Source organism: Eulemur rufifrons, chromosome 8, assembly GCF_041146395.1.
Source record: "Eulemur rufifrons isolate Redbay chromosome 8, OSU_ERuf_1, whole genome shotgun sequence".
Classification (NCBI taxonomy): domain Eukaryota; kingdom Metazoa; phylum Chordata; class Mammalia; order Primates; family Lemuridae; genus Eulemur; species Eulemur rufifrons.
In genome coordinates, this window is record NC_090990.1 from 83213298 (window position 1) to 83233358 (window position 20061).

Below are 20061 nucleotides of genomic sequence, written 5' to 3' on the forward strand. Positions count from 1 at the left end.
TTGTTTTTCTTATTGTTTGAAGATTAAAATGTGTAATAAAATAGATATTCTAAGAAAGTTGATGTTATTGATCTTTAGTTGCAGCTCGACATGGATTACAGAGTCTTGGAAAAGTTGGTATTTCACGGCGTATGCCTCCACCTGCCAACCTCCCAAGTCTCAAAGCAGAAAACAAAGGCAATGATCCTAATGTGAACATTGTACCTAAAGATGGCACAGGGTGGGCATCAAAACAAGAGCAACATGAAGAGGAAAAGTGAGTCAAAGTCTACTAAAGTTTGAAACCCTTCCCTTTCTTTGTAGGGAACTTAGTTGAGTACTTGCTAGGTGCTAAGTGTTGTGCTACATGTATTAGTTATTTCATTACCCTTTAAAGTCTTTGACTGTATAGTAACTTTCCATTAATTTTTTCCATGAGTGGATCAAGTGACAGTATTTCTAATTGTCAAGGTAGAACAGATGCCAGAATTGTTAATCACAACTTTGCTTATGTCATAGCCTGTATTAGGCTCCTTCCTCTCCCAGCACCACCAACTCAGACATTTTTTTTCTAACATGTTTGAATTGAGTCTGTTACCTATACTCCATGATGCTTAGGATGTGTATCCGCTTGATTCGTCATATATCTCCAGCTTTGAATTGAAACTGTGCTTGATGCATTGTAGGTGCTCAAATAATATTTGTTGAATAAAGAGCAAGAAAGCAAGGACAAAATTAATTGTGCTGTCTTAATCATTATTCTTTCAACAAATACTCAGCCTTTTGTGTGTCAAAGATTGTGCCAGGCTCTTAGTTAATTGAATGACCAAACCAAACAGTGGTAATTTTAAAAAATGAAATAAACCGTTGGCACTTTTTTTTTTTTTTTTTTTGCCTGTGTTTTGACTACTTGTGCAGAAGTTTATATATATAGACAGGGACTCTCTCTGTCGCCCCGCCTGGAGTGCAGTGGCATGATCATAGTGCACTGCAGCCTTGAACTCCTGGGCTGAAGCGATCTTTCCGCCTCAGCCTCCCAAGTAGTTGGGACTACAGGCACACACAGCCAGGCCTGGCTTTTGTGCAGAAGTTTATCAAGGACTTATTATTCTCTGCTTCTTAGTTGTAGTAGAATTAGTTTAGTAATGAGTCAGTTACAGTGCTAAGTGTACTAGCAAATATATTGCATTTTGTGAGTCTCTTAACTACTTTTTCATTTTAAAGCACTACCTCATTACAGGGATTGAATAAAACTATACACCCTTTTAAAATATCTTTTACTCATGGGAATGGACCAGGTAGGTTGCTGTTGCTTCTTTGAATAACAGTAATAAGTGCAGTGGTGAACCTGTTGATTGCCAGATGGAGCATTTGCTTAGCCTTAGTCCCCAGCAAATTCTACCAGTCCAGACTGTAGGTATGCATATACTGTTATTTCTAATGATAAATGTTCACTTCTTCAAAACAGATTTTTGGCAACTATGTTTAGTCATAAGTGTTTGTGGTTGGTTTTTTTTTTTTGTTTGTTTGTTTGTTTTGTTTTTTTTAACCAAAATGGAAAATAAGCAATGCTGTTATCTCCTTGAGTTACTCAAGGGCAGAGATGAAAGGGACAAAAAGAACCATAATTCATTTAAAGGAATGTTGCAGAGGGAAAACATTTATGGTAGATTTATCAGTGGGTAAATATGTAGTCAAAGTAATTTTTACACAAATGTACCTTAAATATATTTGTTTTATTTTATTTAAACACACAATATCTGAAATAATGGATTCGTATTTTTTTAAAGAACACCAGAAGTGCCACCAGCACAACCAAAACCTGGGGTTGCAGCTCCCCCAGAAGTAGCACCTGCTCCCAAATCATGGGCCAGTAACAAGCAAGGTGGGCAAGGAGATGGTAAGTGGACATTAGCTGGAGAAACTAGTTAGGCTTGATAGTTACTGAGCAGCCATGCAGGAGATAAGAGGTAGACGGTTTTGGTAGAGGCAGAAAGAGCATTTCAAAGGAAATACTCAAGCCTGAAAAAGTGATCTTTTAAAAATCTCTTGGGCTAGCCAAATTACAGCATCAAGAGCCATGTATGAATCAATGATAGTACTTAAAAGGGGAGTCTTTAAGATAGCCTCTGCTCCACATTATTTTATCTTTACCACTACATGTCTGGACAAAAGCTGTATCTTCAGCTCTTTGAGACACAAAAAGCACCTAGACATTGCATAGATTGCTAGAAACCATATTCACCTCCAACTATGCCCCCAACCTCTCCTGTTTCAAACATGTTGTCACAATTTCCTGGTGGAAAAAGAACTGGAGATTAACCGTAAAGCACAATATCTATAACATCCCCACTCCCCCAAGGAATGATAGAATCCCCAACAGAATTAATTTTCCCATTTGCAAAACAGGAACTATCTATAAAACATTCTATGGAAGAAGGAATTGAGGCCCTCAACCTAATAAAATTTCTTTTAATTTATAGAAGTATAAAAATAGGTAGATAGGTGAATAGGTGAACAATGAGGTGCTATCACTATCTCTGGTAAATTAAATGAAAGCAGTAAATTAAATGGTGGCATTTTAGTCTCATGTTGATACTTGCAAACTTCATTAATAAAATTCTGTTTCACTAATAAGATTTGAAGTAATTCTTAGAAGTTTTAGCAAAGGAATTTGACGTATATTGAAAATGTAAGGCGTCATAATAAAAGAGAAACTCTCCTCACTTGCCTGATCATCTTAAATGAGTCTTCTGGAATGGTATGTGGAAGATTCCTTCCTTAGATTTTTTATCTCCTCATGGCTGTTCATTAACTTTTCAAAGAATTGTAGATAAATTTAAAAGTTTTATGACTATGAATAGTCATCATTGAAATGTGGAATGATTTATCAGAAAGAGTCAGAGAGCTCTGTCCTGGGAGGGTTATTTGAATTATTTTCAGTATAAAAGTTACTTTTCATGTGTGTGTGTTTTTTTTTTTTTTTTAATCTGTAGGAATCCAGGTGAATAGTCAGTTTCAGCAAGAATTTCCCAGCCTGCAGGCAGCTGGGGATCAGGAAAAAAAAGAAAAGGAAACAAGTGATGACAACTATGGACCTGGACCCAGCTTACGCCCACCAAGTAAGAGTACTTTCTCTTTAATAAAAGCACAGAACGAGATCATATTTGTGATTTATCTTGTGATTTAACCTCCTGCATGCTATTTTATATATGCCTAGTTTGAAAAAGCAGACTAATATTATAGTTGCTTGCTATTAATATTCAAGTGTGCTTTTTGCACCAGCCGTATCACTATAACTTGAAAACTTGTTAGAGATGTGTACTCTTAGGCCTAACATCCAACCTTCTAAATCAAAATCTGCATTTGAACAAGATGCCCAAGTGTCTTATGTATATTAATATCTGAGCTTTGTCACAGTGGTAAAAGTTTTAGAGCAAACCTCCCCAATATATAACTTTGTAAACCATATACATTTATTAATTACTATATTAATATTCAGTAATTCCTTGCTTTCTGAACTCAAACTGAGGAAACAAGTCATTCTGGATAGTGAGGGATACTTTATGTACATTATAAAGCTAAAATTAACAGAGCATAAAATTTTGTTCTTAAAATGTCTTATTAATAGTTATAGTTTCATATTGTCATTACCAAATATCTTAAAGGATCCTATACACATGGGGAGATTCTTCTGACCATGTTTGTTTACAAATGTATATTTCTAATAATCTGACACATTTCACATTTTGGGGGGTTCATTTCAGATCTGAACAAATCTAAATCATCTTTATTTTTTAATCATCTTAATGTCGTTGGTGAGTTCATTTTAAGAATATATGTGTCAGCTGTGCTATTTTCTTGTTCGGTTGAATTTTCAGCAGTTATTTATTGCTGCATAACAAATTTGACAACGTAAAGCAACAAACTGAAACAGTGCTTATGATCCCTCACAGTATCTGAGGGCCACGAATCCAAGATCAGCTTAGCTGGGGGTTCTGGCTAAGTGACTTTCTCACAAGGCTGCAATGAAGCTGTCATCTGAGGCTGACTTAATTAAGGCTGTACTTCCAAACTCATTTATGTAGAGCTATTTGCTCTTTTTAGTATGTTAGCCTCTCGGTGAGGCTGCTAATTACATGGCTTCCCTAGAGTAAGTGATAAGAAGACAGATAAATATTCCCCCACCCAAGACACAACCTCCAGTCTTTCATAACTAATCCTGAAAGGGACATGCTAGCACTTCTGCTGTATTCTACAGGTTTCACAGACCAACCCTGGTACACTGTTTGAGAAGGGAGTATACTGGGTGTGAATACCAGGAGGTTGAGACCATTCAGGCCTTCTTGGAGACTGGTTGGTTACACAAGGTTCCTCACAAAACCACTTTGCTGTTTTATTTGGTTAAGTGTAGTTGAACCAGACAATGTCAGTAAATTGGCTCACCTGGATGTATGTAATTAGCAAGAATAAACTGAAAGCAAACAGATGAAAGCATCACTGTCAACCCTTCTAGGTTGTACAACTCTGACTTTCCTTCCCTCAGGAAACCTCAGGTGTATCTTAGCCTGAAACATGACCATCTGACATGGATCACATGAGAACAGTGATTTTATTTTATTTTGTTTTATTGTTTCTTTAAAATTTAAAATTGTGTCATCCTTGCACAGGGTCCGTGCTAATCTCTGTATCGTTCCAATTTTAGTATATGTGCTGCCGAGCACGAGAACAGTGATTTTAATCTTTCTATAAAATATTAGTGAAGTTTCATGGAGAAGCTCTAATATTTTCCTCCCACCCCAGTATTTGCTTGTAGTGGCACCCTCTGAAAGTATATCTCTCTGCTTTGGAAGCCTCTACTCTAGACTATCTGAACACCTTAAAAACATTGTTAGGGCCTAGATTAGACTTTATTTGCTCTTTCACTGTGCTTGCTTGCTTATATTTTTTTGAAATGTGCCTCATTTGTTTTCACTTGTTTCCGTTTTCAGACTTTTTTTTTTCTTTTTTCTTTCTTCTTTCTTTGTACCAGATGTTGCTTGTTGGAGAGATGGTGGTAAGTCTGCTGGCTCACCTTCTTCATCTGATCAAGATGAAAAGCTCCCTGGCCAGGATGAAAACACAGCTGGAACATCAGAGCAAAATGATATCCTCAAAGTAGTGGAAAAGAGGATAGCCTGTGGTCCTCCACAGGCGAAACTGAATGGACAACAGACTGCCCTTGCTTCCCAGTATAGAGCTATGATGCCTCCTTATGTGAGTGTTGTTCAGTGAACAAGCAGTCAAATAATGAGGTTTTTGATCTGGGGACCAAGAAGAGGATTGGAATGGGGAAAAGTTTAGGTCTTTATTTTCATTAACATCTAAATAAAAATTAATGTTTTTTTAAATTATGACTATAGGAAATGAATGAGGAGTATCAACAGTACTTGTGTTTTTATCATTAATAGGGATTATAGATGTTTTCTTATCACATTACATTCAGTGTTTCCTGAAAATAATTATTAGACCTATGGATAGACCCACTTGTTATTAATTGTTTTAACTTTTTATTATAGAAAATTTTAAACATCTACAAAAATATAATACAGTGAATCTGCCTCTTTCCCCACCCCTTTGGATTACTAAAGTAAATCTAAGATATATCATTTCATCTGTAAATATTTTAAGTTGTATTTTAAGAGATAAAGACTTGGGGAAAAATTCATAGTGCCGTTGTCACACCTAAAAAGAAAACTAATTTCCTAATGTTCTCAACTGTCACGTCAGTATTTCAGTTTCTCTGAATATCTCATAATTAGGACCCAGGCAATTACCATGCCTTGAGTTTGGTTCAGATTTGTCCTAAGAATCTTGTTACCTAGAGGTACTTCCATCTCTTTTCTTTGGACTTTATCTGTTACAATTTATTTGTTAACCTGTGAGGTTTCTCAGAGTCTAGATTTTGTTGATTCCATCTTTGCAGTTCCATTTAATGTAAACTTCTAACCCCTGCATTTTCTATAAACTGAGATTCGGTACCCTCATTCTTTTGTTTGCTATCAGTCTACTGTGCAGTTACACACATGTGCCTGAGTAAATACCTTTAGTTTTCAGAAGACCCATTACTCTCATAGGGAGGAAAAATCTAGATCATATTTATTTAGTTTGTGGTTTAACTCCTAAGTATTCAAGTTCTAAATATCCATCACATTTTCTAGTCCTTCATTGTATTTTTTTTTTTTTTAACAATTCTAGAGTAATGGAAATAAATGGTTAAATACCATTGCTTGTTAAATATTTTCTAAAAGGAAGTTTGGGCATATGATAAAGATATTATATACTGACTTAGCCTTAAAAATTATTCATAACCAATAACTTTTCTCCTAATAATTTTCAAATTATACTTCCAAAGGCCCTGGAACTTCCAAGTTTGGGGGTAAGGCAGGACGGAGAAGGAAGACCTAGTAGGCTTCATTCCCAATTTCGTTGACGGATTTTATTTGAACAAAGTATTCCACTAATTAACAAAAACAAAAACATTTTAAAACCACTACTCTATATACTGAGAATTTAAAGATTGTTTCTACAGTTAATTTTGTGGCAAATGCCAAAATTTAAGCATTAAAAATCACATGAAATTAATCTTTATGTCTGAATGATCAAAAGGATCTAACCCAACTTTACCTATGAAGATTTGCCTCCAATAGTGTATTTACTAACTTCAGTATAGAAGTGTGATGCAACTGGAAATTCTCCAGAGTATTCCCCAAACAAATAGCTTCCCCAGCTGAGTTTCAGCTGTTGCTTAACTTAATTAACTTTGCTTCAACCCTATTTAGGAGAAATTTCTTCTTTAAGATAGCACAATCATATAGACATTGCCTTTTTGCAAGTGTAAGGTAATTTTCTTATATAACACAGCCTTTTTTTTTTGAAAACCTAATCTTGTTTTTTCAAGATACAAATTATGTGTTTAATGTCAAGTAATACAATTTCATATTATTTACATAATTTGACCTGGATATGAGCAAATAATAAATGACCAAGTACTCTTTGACACTTCTTTCTTTCCAAATCATAGAATGAATCCCTTGATGTTCTTGTTTTTTTTTTGTTTTTTTTTGAGACAGGGTCTTGCTCTTTTGCCCTAGCTAGAGTGCCGGGGCATCAGCCTAGCTCACAGCAACCTCAAACTCCTGAGCTCAAGCAATCCTCCTGCCTCAGCCTCCCAAGTAGCTGGGACTACAGGCATGTGCCACCATGCCCGGCTAATTTTTTTTTCTATATATATTTTTAGCTGTCCATATAATTTCTTTCTATTTTTAGTAGAGATGGGGTCTCGCTCTTGCTCAGGCTGGTCTCAAACTCCTGACCTCGAGTGAACCTCCCGCCTCGGCCTCCCAGAGTGCTAGGATTACAGATGTGAGCCACTGCGCCCGGCCCCTTGATGTTCTTTGTCTACATAATCTATCTGATGTCTTCTTCTGAGTTTAACTTCTCAAAGCCAAATTTCCACAGAGAGCGTCATCTTGACCTGCTTGGGCCTCAGTTTACAATTCTTTGTTCAGTAACTTGATTGAGAATACACCTATCCATAGAAAATCTCTAAGTAGCTCTCCTCCTCCCTTACTCCCTTGGGTTGTGGACTATTCATTAACTTATCTGAGCTGAGTCCCTCTTTATCAACAAACCTACCTCCAATTAGTCTACTCCTGCTTTAGGATGAAGGCTCACATTATTTTGCCTTTCTAGTGTCCCACTTGATTGAGGCTTTGCAGTTTTCTGGGGTGCATGTGTGTATGTATGTTGTCAATACCCACAATCTGTTTTATGTAATTTTGTTAATGAGAGACAGAAGTTCTTCATATCATGTGCCCTAGTTATTACCTCTATTTGTAAAGACTTGGTGGAGGCAGTGGTCTTGCACATGGCTTGTTACTGAGGGTGAATGATCTATGCTAGCAGATAAAATTGATTATTAATGGCACTGTTCATTTTAATTATACTTTCTATAAATCTTAATTTCAGACCTAGGCCTCATCAGATTGATTCTTTTGTTGTTGTTTTATAACTGAGTTGCTAAATTTACTGAAATTTTTTTGTTCCCTTCATTCAGATGTTTCAGCAGTATCCAAGGATGGCATATCCTCCTCTACATGGTCCCATGAGATTTCCACCTTCTTTATCTGAAACAAACAAGTAAGACTAATAAATGATTAACCTCTGCAAGGAATATAATGCTCATTAAGATTTTCTGAAGGTTGAATGTATTGTGGTAATAGAAAAATTGATCATTTTTCTGTCCTCACAGTACAATTGCCATTAAATAACTGGCTCTTATAAGACAGAACAAAAATACTCTATTCCTTTAAAAATTTGATTTGACATAAAATTCTAAAATCTGAAAATCATAGCCCTAAAATTGATGACATTTGTTTCTTCCTCCTTCCATATTAGTGATGCCTCGAGCTCTCTTTCACTCTCACTCAGTGTGAGACTTGAGCATCCTCTTGAATGATGGTTTTTCTTAGGATTATATATTTTGAGATTAGTTTTGAGCATAAAACTGGGCTTATCACAAAGGGAAAAAAGGTAAAACTTTAGTTTTTACTTGATAATTTTAGTTATATTGATAATTTCTGTTAATATGCAATAAAAATTATTTATATAGATCCAGGGCTGTATCAACACTAGGTCACAAACCCATCTCATTCATTGATACCTTTTTCTCCCAAAACCTCACACAAATAATTTTCATGTGCATATAGAGAAAATTCATTTATATTTGCATTGCTTATTTTCTATTATTCTTTAGCATATGTCTGTTTTATTTTAAATCTTTGCTAATTCTTTGAAAAACCCTGTCATCTATTAAATATGAATATTTATATTGTGCATTGTCCTGTAATTATGTATTAGCATTAATTTTTTCATGCACAGGTCAGTGCAAGACATTTTGTATATCTGGGCATACAAAACACTAATGTTGAATTGAAATGAACTAAATTCCAATCTTTTAATACTCTCCTAATTTAGTATCATTAAAACTTTGTCTTTTCCCACCTTGACCTCCCCTTCCTTAGAGGCCTTCGAGGAAGGGGCCCACCTCCTTCGTGGGCCTCAGAGCCTGAACGCCCATCCATCCTTAGTGCATCGGAACTGAAGGAGCTTGATAAATTTGATAACTTAGATGCTGAAGCTGATGAAGGTTGGGCAGGTAAGAGGCAAAACTAGTTAAGTACTTTAAATTGTTAGATGCTTTTAAGCAGTTAGTCTGAATTTTCCTTAATTTAATAGGTGCTCAGATGGAAGTAGACTATACAGAACAGCTGAATTTCAGTGATGATGATGAGCAAGGAAGTAGTAGTCCTAAAGAGAATAGTGGGTAAGTTGTTTTGATATCTTTTTTACTAATGCAGTATGAAATTGTTATTATATAACATTATGCAGAGAATTATTTTTTTTTTTTTTTTTTTTTTTTTTTTTTTGTTGAGACAGAGTCTCACTCTGTTGCCCAGGCTAGAGTGAGTGCCGTGGCGTCAGCTTAGCTCACAGCAACCTCAGACTCCTCGGCTTAAGCGATCCTACTGCCTCAGCCTCCCGAGTAGCTGGGACTACAGGCATGCGCCACTATGCCCGGCTAATTTTTTCTATATAGATTTTTTTAGTTGTCCATATAATGTCTTTCTATTTTTAGTAGAGACGGGGTCTCGCTCAGGCTGGTCTCGAACTCCTGACCTTGAGCGATCCACCCGCCTCGGCCTCCCAGAGTGCTAGGATTACAGGCGTGAGCCACCGCGCCCGGCCCTGCAGAGAATTATTAATAGACATTTGTTCCTTGTTTATAGAATTTCTCTATTCTCTAAGAAGTTTTACTGAGTAGGAGGCTGATTAATGAGTCAAATTAATACAGTACAGCTAAGCAAGGAATTAAGATTTTATCTTTCTTAAGAAAGTACATTAAAAAAAGATATTGAGATACTTGCCATCTAATTGGAGATATGTTGAGAATCAGTATCAGGCCATTTTAAACCATTACTTGCTTGACCCAATGCATATTTACAAATTGGAGAATAATTCCTTGGGTTACCACAGCTTCTTCAAGTCTTTGATTTATTTATTTATTTATTTTATTTATTTATTTTTTTAATTTAGCAAACAGCATTAGGGCCTTGGAAAATGGGAGCTTTTTATCTCTTTCCTTCTTGGATATGTGGGCATCAGTCAGGAATATATGGGTCATTAGCAAAAAAGTCGAGCTTTTAAAATACATAGAAGTTTTTATGCACATATTGGTGTAATTTCTCAGCTCTGCATTGTGACATAGTACACTGCAGTTTCACAATCATTTGTGAGATGCCTTCGATTTGTTGCATCTTTTAAACATACTGTAGTTTAATTTGTCTTTTTTATTATATCAGAATAAATTAGAATGCAGCTAAATAATATTTCCAGTATTACTCACTTGAATCTAGATTAGACTTCTTGGGTGGAGGAAATAGAAAATGATAGGGTTATATTTCTTTGCGAGGTTTTGTGTCAAATGTGAATGTCTAGATTTGATAACTACTGTATTATACTATATGCCTTGTGATAACCTGGATAAACCCAGTTCCGAACTCATTATAGATACATAGTATATATTTATTGAATGAACAAATTAGCAACAATAGGTCACAAACCCATCTCATTGCCTGATACATTTTTTTCCCCTGAAATCATACAGGAGTAAGTTTTTTTTTAAATATATGGAGAGATAGTACATTTACTTAAAATACAGTCTGTCCACTGTACTTTTATTATTTCTTCTGCATTTTGATTCCTCAGTGACGATCAAGTTTCCAAAGCCTCTGAAAACACTGAAAACCGAAAAGAAGCAGATGAAGTTTGCAACACTAAATCATCGTCTCAAATATCTGCCCAGGCACCAGTAACAAAAGGTCCCTATGGGAAAGGGCCTTCATTTAATCAGGTTTGTTGGACTCAAGGGCGGTCTTGTCATTTTGGTACACACTATGGATGAATTAATCTTACAGTTAGAAGGGGGCTCAGGAAAGGGAATTGTGTATTTTTTTTTAATAGCCCTGGATCTACATCATAATATTGATTGTAAATTAATAGGACTTATCAGTATAGTAACTAAAATAATCAGGGAAAAAACTATCAAGAAAAACGGTTTTACCTTCTTTTCCCTTTATGACATAGCAGAGTAGAGGAATAAACTTGTTTTTCCAAAATAAAAGAAACATTTCTGAAGTGTGTGCTTTATGGTTAACTGAATATTTTATAAATACTAGTCAGTCTTTGTGCATGTAATAGCACACTGTCTGTGTAGGGAAATCACACATAGTGAGTGGGGACAACTAAGCAGTCTGAATCATTTTAAAGAACATTGTGAAAGAAGAGAAATATGTGGGCAACAGATTTACTTGATCCACTTCTGAGATGGTAAATGGTAGCAAGAGCTGCATTATGAACTGGGAATAAAAAAGGGCTGTTTTCAAGAGAGCCCACTTAACTCTGTATTAAGGAATCAGAGTATAGTCAGCGTGTGTTTGTTGAATTCATACAAAACAAATGGAAGAGTTTGTCCTTTCAGAGAGCTAAAAGGAGGTAGGTAACAATCTCTTTGAAAGGAAAAAAAAATGCTAGTAAGCATCAGTTGCCATACAGTGTGCTAAGTGTTGTATAGAGGGCACATAGTGAGTTCTTAGAGACTTAGTACTTGAGCTAATTTTTAAAGAAGCAGGAATTAGCCAGTAAATAAAAGGAAGAGAGCTATTCCAAGCAGTGGGAACGTGTACAGAGTAGAGAAATATAAGAAAGTGTGGCACATTGAAGAAATACTAAGTAGTTCCTCCCACCTGAGCCTCTTGAGCAGCTGGGACTACAGGTGTGTCCCACCTCACCGGGCTAAAATTTTTTTTTTTTTTAAGACAGGGTCTTGCTATGTTGCCGAGGCTGGTCTCAAACTACTGGCCTCAAGCAATCCTCCTGCCTTGGCCTCCAATGTGTTTTAGATGTTTCTTTTTTCTTCTTTAATAAATCTCATATTTTTAGCTTACCATTAAGAAAAAATTCCAGGAAAAGAATTGTGCTTACATAAATAAAATTTAGTAATTGGAGGTACACCTCTCCCCAGCCAGGTTTCCTGGGTCAGAATTCCAGAATTGCTACACTAAAATTCTACTGATTGCAAAATGCATTGGAAATTCTGACCTTATGGAAATGGCAGAGTGATTCTATAGAAAGTAGTTTTGCAGAGAGTGATATGCTTTTATTAAGAGAAATGGAGAAAGATGGTTTATTTTTAGCATTCTTGCAGTCTCATTGAGAAAATCAATACATTCAGAAATATTTCCAATAGATATCTGATTCTTACCTGATTTTTTTTTGTTTCTAAACAATGCTTCCTTATATAGGAACGTGGACCATCTTCACACCTGCCACCACCTCCAAAGTTGTTGGCACAGCAGGTAAATTTTAACTGAATGCTGGTTTATGGTGTATATGTTTTATTTGACTTTTTTTTTATAGAAAGGGGCCAAATATTTTTATTTATAATTTCTATGAACTAATTATCACCTTTTTACCTTGTGGTTCTTGGGTTTCTTTTTTTTCTTTTTTTTTTTTTTTTTTTTTTTTGAGACAGAGTCTCACTCTGTTGCCCGGGCTAGAGTGAGTGCCGTGGCATCAGTCTAGCTCACAGCAATCTCAAACTCCTGGGCTTAAGCGATCCTACTGCCTCAGCCTCTCAAGTAGCTGGGACTACAGGCATGTGCCACCATGCCCGGCTAATTTTTTTGTATATATATTTTAGTTGTCCATATAATTTCTTTCTATTTTTAGTAGAGACGGGGGTCTCACTCTTGCTCAGGCTGGTCTCGAACTCCTGACCTCGAGCGATCCACCCGCCTCGGCCTCCCAGAGTGCTAGGATTACAGGCGTGAGCCACCGCGCCCGGCCGGTTCTTGGGTTTCTTACTCTTCTTTTCCATCTTCATTCTCAGCTGATAAGTATGCTTCACATTTCACTAAGGAAATAAGAAGTACTTGGGAGATAAAACTGTTTTCCTCATTTTAGTGCCCATATACTTTGATTTCCTTCTTGTTGTCCGTGCTAGTAAGGACATACTTTTACAACCAATAAACTCCACAAAAACCGCTCCCTTAACACCACCCTACCCCACCTTCCATCCCCCTTTAGTGTCTACCCTATTTCTGTTCTCCATCACAGCAAACTTCTTTTAGTGAACTATTTATACTTACTGACTTTTGCTGTTCATTCTCTCATTAACCCTCTGTAGACATGCTTTCATCTCCCACTATACCTTTCAATTACCTAGCAGTAATGCACTGATTACTTGCTACCAACTGTTATATTTCAGTAGATCCCCCCTCCTTTTTTTTTTTTTTTGAGAAAGAGTCTTTAGAAGGTAAAACCAAAACATCTAGAAGAAAATATAAAAGATAAGTCTTTATGAACTTGGGACTGACAAAGATTTCTTATCTATGACCTTGAGCATGATTTAAAAAAGAAGAGAAATTGGTCAATTGGAGTTTGAAAAACATGTCCCCAAAACAAAGATATGTCACAGAAAAAATATTCCTAATAGATCTGACAAAGGACTTGTGTCTGGGCTATCTTAAAAAAACCCAAAACCTTATAACTCAATAACATGAAAAATAGCCCAACAAAATAATTTGAACATTTACTTTACAAAAGAAAATACACAAATGGCCTGTAAGCACTTGGAAAGATGTTCAGTATCTTTTTTTTTTTTTTTTTTTTTTTTTTTTGTTGAGACAGAGTCTCACTTTGTTGCCCAGGCTAGAGTGAGTGCCGTGGCGTCAGCTTAGCTCACAGCAACCTCAGACTCCTCGGCTTAATCGATCCTACTGCCTCAGCCTCCCGAGTAGCTGGGACTACAGGCATGCGCCACCATGCCCGGCTAATTTTTTCTATATAGATTTTTAGTTGACCATATAATGTCTTTCTATTTTTAGTAGAGACGGGGTCTCGCTCAGGCTGGTCTCGAACTCCTGACCTTGAGCGATCCACCCGCCTCGGCCTCCCAGAGTGCTAGGATTACAGGCGTGAGCCACCGCGCCCGGCCCAGTATCTTTATTCACTAGGGAAATGCAAGTTAAAACCACACTGAGATTTTGCTACGCACCCAAAATTAAAAAGACTGTTGACACCATGTGTTTGCAAGGCTGTATAGCACCTGGCACCCTTATACATTGTGAAACCTTATAACCACTTTGGAAAACAGTTTGGCAGTGTCTTATAAATGAAGCATATATTTACCGTATGACTTGGGAGTTCCACTCTTGGCTGCTTATGTGAGAGAAATGAAAACATACGTTTACACAGAGACCTATGCATTGATGATCATAAATGTTTTATTCATAGTTTAAAAAACTGGAAGCAACCCACATGTCCATCATTGGTGAAATGATGTGCCTGTAATGGAATACCATCCAGCAGTAAAATGGAGCAAACTACTAATACACATAATAACATCAAAACCATTACACTGAGCAGAAGAACCTAGCACAAAAGAGAATGTAACTTTATGTATCTATTTATATGAAATTTTAGGGCAAGCACAATTACTCAAGCTCAGGGATAGGGATGTTTAGGGTCACAGGTAGGAGGGGGCAGCGGAGTGATGATTGAAGTGACATCAATCATTGATGAATCTATGTCTTAATTGGACCAGTGGGTACACAGGTGTATCATTTGTCCAAACTATACTCTTCAAATATATGTATCACATTTCGTGTAAATTATACTTCAGTGCAGTTGCTTTAGAAAAATGTTTACTCTGAGTTTACTGCATAAATTAGGTATTTTTGTATATTTTGGTTTTTCAGCTTGTTTTTGGGTTGTAGATAAAGAAATTCATCACCAGAGAGATATAGTGGTTTGCATAAGACAGCACTCTTGGTAAATGATAGTCTGCATTCATTATTAAAACCATTTAGTCAGATGTATTCATTGGACGATTGCTTTAACTTTTGTCAAGATTTTGACTGAGTAACATATAGCTTTTAAGGTTTCTTCACCCTAGTATCTTTTAAAATTAGTATGTTTCAAAAACATTATTTTTACCTCCTTTATGTTTCAGCCCTTTATGTGCTTTTTTTCATTCTGCTTAGTTTTGCATAGTTGCTGGTAGTGATTTTAAACCTTGTAGTCATTGTTTTTTAACACATTAATGAAAATTCAATCATTGAAACTTGGATTGCTCATGTGTTCCTCCCACTCTTCACTGTGGGTTCTAGAGATGTTTTCTGGATCTTTCATCCTAAAGATAGAACTCTCTCTACCCAGGCTGATTTGTAGGAATTTCTTCCTTGAGTGTCGTTAGAAGCACTGCTTCCATCTTCTTCACTTGCTTCTTTGGTTCTCTGCTTTTTCCCTGTAGCTGTACCTTAATTTTCTCAGGGACCATGTGCCATCATTTTGGGTATTTTTTGAGACAGAGTCTCGCTCTGTTGCCCGGGCAGTTCACAGCCACCTCAAACTCCTGGGCTCAAGCGATCCTTCTGCCTCAGCCTCCCAAGTAGCTGGGACTACAGGCATGCACCACCATGCCCGGCTGATTTTTTTTCTATATATATTTTTAGTTGTCCAGAAAATTTCTTTATATTTTTTAGTAGAGACAGGGGTCTCACTCTTGCTCAGGCTGGCCTCGAACTCCTGACCTCGAGCAATTCTCCCGCCTTGGCCTCCCAGAGTGCTAGGATTACAGGTGTGAGCCACTGCACCCGGCCCATTTTGGATATTTATGGCCTTCATTTCTCCTTTTTAGGCACTTCAGTTCTGGCAGCTGCTGCTAAAGCATTCATACTCGAAATTCCTTTGTCTCTAAATTTTGAATTTGAGATTCTGTGTTGTACTTCTAATTTTATTCAACAAATACTGAGCGATCAACAGTCTCTGGCACAACATGTAGATAGGTACATGGTCTGTAAATATTGGGTGGCTGTATTAATTATTGTGTTCTTAGTTTGGTGAATTATCTAAATTTATTTTCCATCTTATGTGTTTTGATTGTAATGTGTATGTTTATCAGAGAAAATTCTGATATTTTTGTGCAGTTATTTTCCTTCTCCATGCCTATGATACCTAATGTCAGTCAAAAGTAGTTCTCATACTCAACCTGAAAACTTGTCTTAATATTTCAGCATCCACCTCCAGATCGACAGGCAATACCTGGAAGACCAGGCCCCTTTCCCTCCAAGCAGCAAGTACCTGATGAAGATGAAATATGGAAGCAAAGACGAAGACAACAGTCAGAAATTTCTGCAGCAGTGGAACGCGCTCGTAAACGGCGTGAAGAGGAAGAGCGAAGAATGGAGGAACAAAGGAAGGCAGCATGTGCAGAGAAACTGAAACGATTGGATGAGAAACTTGGCATCGTGGAAAAACAACCATCTCCAGAGGAAATTAGGGAAAGGGAGCGAGAAAAGGAACGAGATCGTGAGAAAGAACTTGAAAAAGAACAGGAACAGGAGCGAGAGAAGGAGAGAGAAAAAGAAAGGGAGAGGCAGCAGGAAAAAGAGAAAGAGTTGGAGAAGGAACAGGAAAAACAAAGAGATATGGAGAAGGAAAGAAAGCAAGAAAAAGAAAAAGAATTAGAAAGGCAGAGGGAAAAGGAAAAAGAACTACAAAAGATGAAAGAACAAGAAAAGGGATGTGAGCTGGAGAAGGAAAGGGAAAAAGCAGAGGAAAAAATAGAACCCAAAGAACCTGCTTTAGAGCCTGTGGTAGAAAAACAAGAAAGTGAAAACAACTGTAATAAAGGTAGGATAGTCTTATTCTTATATAAACTTTACCAAGGGCTTCAGGTTAGTTATACTGTTGGTGCTTGTATAATTTTAATATGTGTAATCAAAATAAAAGTGATTGTTTTAAGATAGCATTTGCAGTTAAAAAAAAAATGGGCTTGAGCCATGATTCCTTATTTTATATATGAAGAGACATCCCTGAAGCTTTCTCAGTTAATAGGTGAGCTTCAATTCTGTTTTGTCTGCAAAACTGTATTGGCTTCCTATTTGCCTATACTGATTCTTCCCTTTTATCTGACTCCATGACATTAAATAAAATCTCATTTGCTCACGTGCATTAATACCTTTAAAACTGAACTGGATTAGAGTTTAATAGGAATGTTGGATTGTCATAATTAAGTGACTACACAAAGTTCATAATTTCAGATTTGTTTTAACAGTTTAAACATGTGAGTCCCATGGTATAGTTGATGTGCTATTAGACTATAATTTCCTATAGTAATTATACTTTTTTTAAAAAGTCTTTTTCTAGATTTAACGAACGTCTTTATTCTTCTTCAGGTTGGTTTATAGACTAATGAATGACATTCGAAATAGTATAAAACCTTGACTAACCTACAGTAAAGTTCAGTTTTAATGGACAGCTTGAGTTAAAATAGAAATATGATTTTATTTTATTGTGTTTTCTGATGTAGAAATACTGTAACTTTCAAACCCCACATCTCATGCTCTTGTTACAAGACCTTACTTCTTGAAATTTTAATACAAATTTGTGTTATAAAATAAAGTTTATTTCTATTCAAGGTTACCTTCAAACTTGGCTCTTAATGAAAAGAGTATCTTGGCTGAGTGCAGGGACTGGAGCCTGTAATCCTAGCACTGTGGGAGGGCGAGGCAGGAGGATTGCTTGAGGCCACACGTTCGAGAGCAACCTAAGGAATATAGTAAGAACCCATCACTACAAAACAATAGAACGATTAGTTGGGCATCGTCGCACACACCTATAGTCCCAGCTATACTTATAAGGCTGAGGCAAGAGGACCACTTGAATGCAGGAGTTAGAAGTTGCAGTGAGCTATGATGGCACCACTGCACTCTAGCCCAGCAACAGAGTGAGACCGTATCTCAAAAAAAATAGTATGCTGTATCTTTTTTTTAATGAAGTAAGGCCTATATGGACCATTTCTTTAGTTAAGATTATCAGATTTCATAAATTTTCTTCATACTAATCACTCTAGAGAGACTTTGATATTGTTAGTGGGCTTTTATTATATAAGTACTTAAGAAGATTGTTCATAACACAAAAAAGTGAAATAAAATTGTTCACAAAAGAAATGAAAACCATTGTCATACTTTAATATTGATGAATGTTAAAAGAGGTGAACCTTAGGGAATCTGATTGACTAAGAGTTACTAAGGGGACTGTAGATAAAAAATAAGGAAATTCATTTTTTCATTTTTAAAAGACAGAGTCTCGCTCTGTCACTCTGGGTGGAGTACAGTGGCATTATCATAGCTCTCTGCAACCTCAAACTCCTGGGCTCAAGCAATCCTCCTGCCTCAGCCTCCTGAGTAGCAGGTACTGCATGCGTGTACCATGTCGCCCAGCTAATTTTTTTTTTCTATTTTTAGTAGAGATGGGGTCTCATTCTTGCTCAAGTTGATCTCAAACTCCTAAGCTCAAGCAATCCTCCTACCTCAGCATCTGAGAGTGCTAGGATTACATGCATAAGCCACTGTGCCCAGCCCATGTTTTAACTTTAATGCTGCTACTGAATACATGTGTTGACTCTAATTAGTTAATTTAACTTTCATTGGTGACTATAAGTAAATTAATTATTTTCTTTTTAATAATTGTTACTTACTGGTACTTTTATTTTCATTCATATTTTATATATTCTCATGACGATTTAATTTTAGCTACGTTTTTCAGTGAGATGTATCCATATGTTTTCTTTTTTTTTTTTTATTTCAACATATTTTGAGGGTACAAAAGTTTAGGTTACATATATTGCCCTTGCCCTCCCGCCCCCCCCCCCCCCGTGTGGTGTGTTTTTTTTTTTTTAATTCTGACACTAGACCCATAGATTTTTCAACTTAGTGTTTTCATGGCTCTCTTTTTCCACCAGTATTTTATTTTCCCTTTTATAATATTGTTAACATTGAATGTAGTGCAGGCCGTAAAAAATGTGGTCTGTGAATCTTTCCAGCATGCTGTTACATTGGCAAAATAAATTTCCTTTTAAAATACATCCCTAGTCAACTGAGAAAAGAATTTGTAACAAGCATGGCTTTGTAATTGTGACATGATATGCTGCAGAATGAATATGACTGGTTTTCCTTGGCATGGATTTTTTTTTTTTTGGTATATCTGTTCTCCTTTTGGTGTAGCATATGTGACATCCTGTATATGGAATACTATAATGACGTATATATTTGAAGATAGCTAGTGATCAGCCTGTTGTGTTAAGACTTAAGCTTATTAGTTTTCTTTATAGACAATAGTCCCTTGATCCAATAAGTAAATAAACAAATATACCAATGGGCTCTATTGCTAAGTATTTATAGGCCATTTGTGTTTTCACATAGGTTCTAATGAACCACAAATGAATATTGACAGTTACATTGATAAGTGATTGAAATAAATGAACAGCAGTATCTGAAATGTTTTATCACTAAAAATCAAATATGTATTTTTGTATGGTAAAGCATTTTGGTCTGTGGTCTGCCTCTATCTTAAGAATCCAGCTTTGAGGAAGTCTAAAGTCTTGATAATATAATGTTACATCATTGATAACTACCAACATTAGATAAAATAATGTTTTGGAGTGTTGGGGATGCTTTCTTCTTCATTAACTTCTGTATACCTCAGTCTGATCATTGCATTTCAATACAAAAAGCATGTATTTGATAAATGTTAATAGATGAACACCATTCCTTTCACTTCTTTTGACAGAGGAGGAAGCAGTTTTCACTAGACAGGACAGCAATCGCACTGAAAAGGAATCCACACCAGTGACGCATGAAATGGAACCAGAATCAGGGTCTCAGCCTCGGCCTGCTGTATTATCTGGTTATTTCAAACAGTTCCAGAAGTCTTTACCGCCACGATTCCAGCGGCAGCAGGTAACAATAAAAACATTTTATCTTGTATGTCTGATTGTAAAGGTTTATTCAGTAGCCTGAGAAATTTGACATGAAACCTGAAATACCTAAAGTATACAAATTTCCCTTGAAATTCTTTTTTCCTTTTTAATAAAAATTTGTTGGTGGGGGTTTTACCTTGACCTTTTATCCTCTG

General features: G+C 36.3%; 1 protein-coding gene and 1 pseudogene across 11 annotated transcripts in view; one reads left to right on the forward strand and one right to left on the reverse strand.

Moving 5' to 3' along the window:
- PRRC2C (proline rich coiled-coil 2C) overlaps nt 1-20061 on the forward strand; it is a 94623-nt gene that overhangs the window by 25108 nt on the left and 49454 nt on the right. For 7 of the 11 annotated variants that reach the window (XM_069480215.1, XM_069480223.1, XM_069480218.1 and 4 more), the window contains exons 3-13: nt 79-256; nt 1770-1879; nt 2976-3101; nt 5012-5235; nt 8078-8160; nt 9045-9178; nt 9259-9346; nt 10789-10933; nt 12384-12437; nt 16158-16776; nt 19717-19886. In XM_069480215.1, coding sequence (XP_069336316.1) covers nt 79-256; nt 1770-1879; nt 2976-3101; nt 5012-5235; nt 8078-8160; nt 9045-9178; nt 9259-9346; nt 10789-10933; nt 12384-12437; nt 16158-16776; nt 19717-19886 — 1931 coding nt within the window. The remainder of the gene's footprint in view (nt 1-78; nt 257-1769; nt 1880-2975; nt 3102-5011; nt 5236-8077; nt 8161-9044; nt 9179-9258; nt 9347-10788; nt 10934-12383; nt 12438-16157; nt 16777-19716; nt 19887-20061) is intronic. The other 4 variants (XM_069480217.1, XM_069480221.1, XM_069480225.1 and 1 more) reach the window with 2 other exon arrangements.
- On the reverse strand, nt 4605-4703 carry LOC138391095 (U6 spliceosomal RNA; annotated as a pseudogene).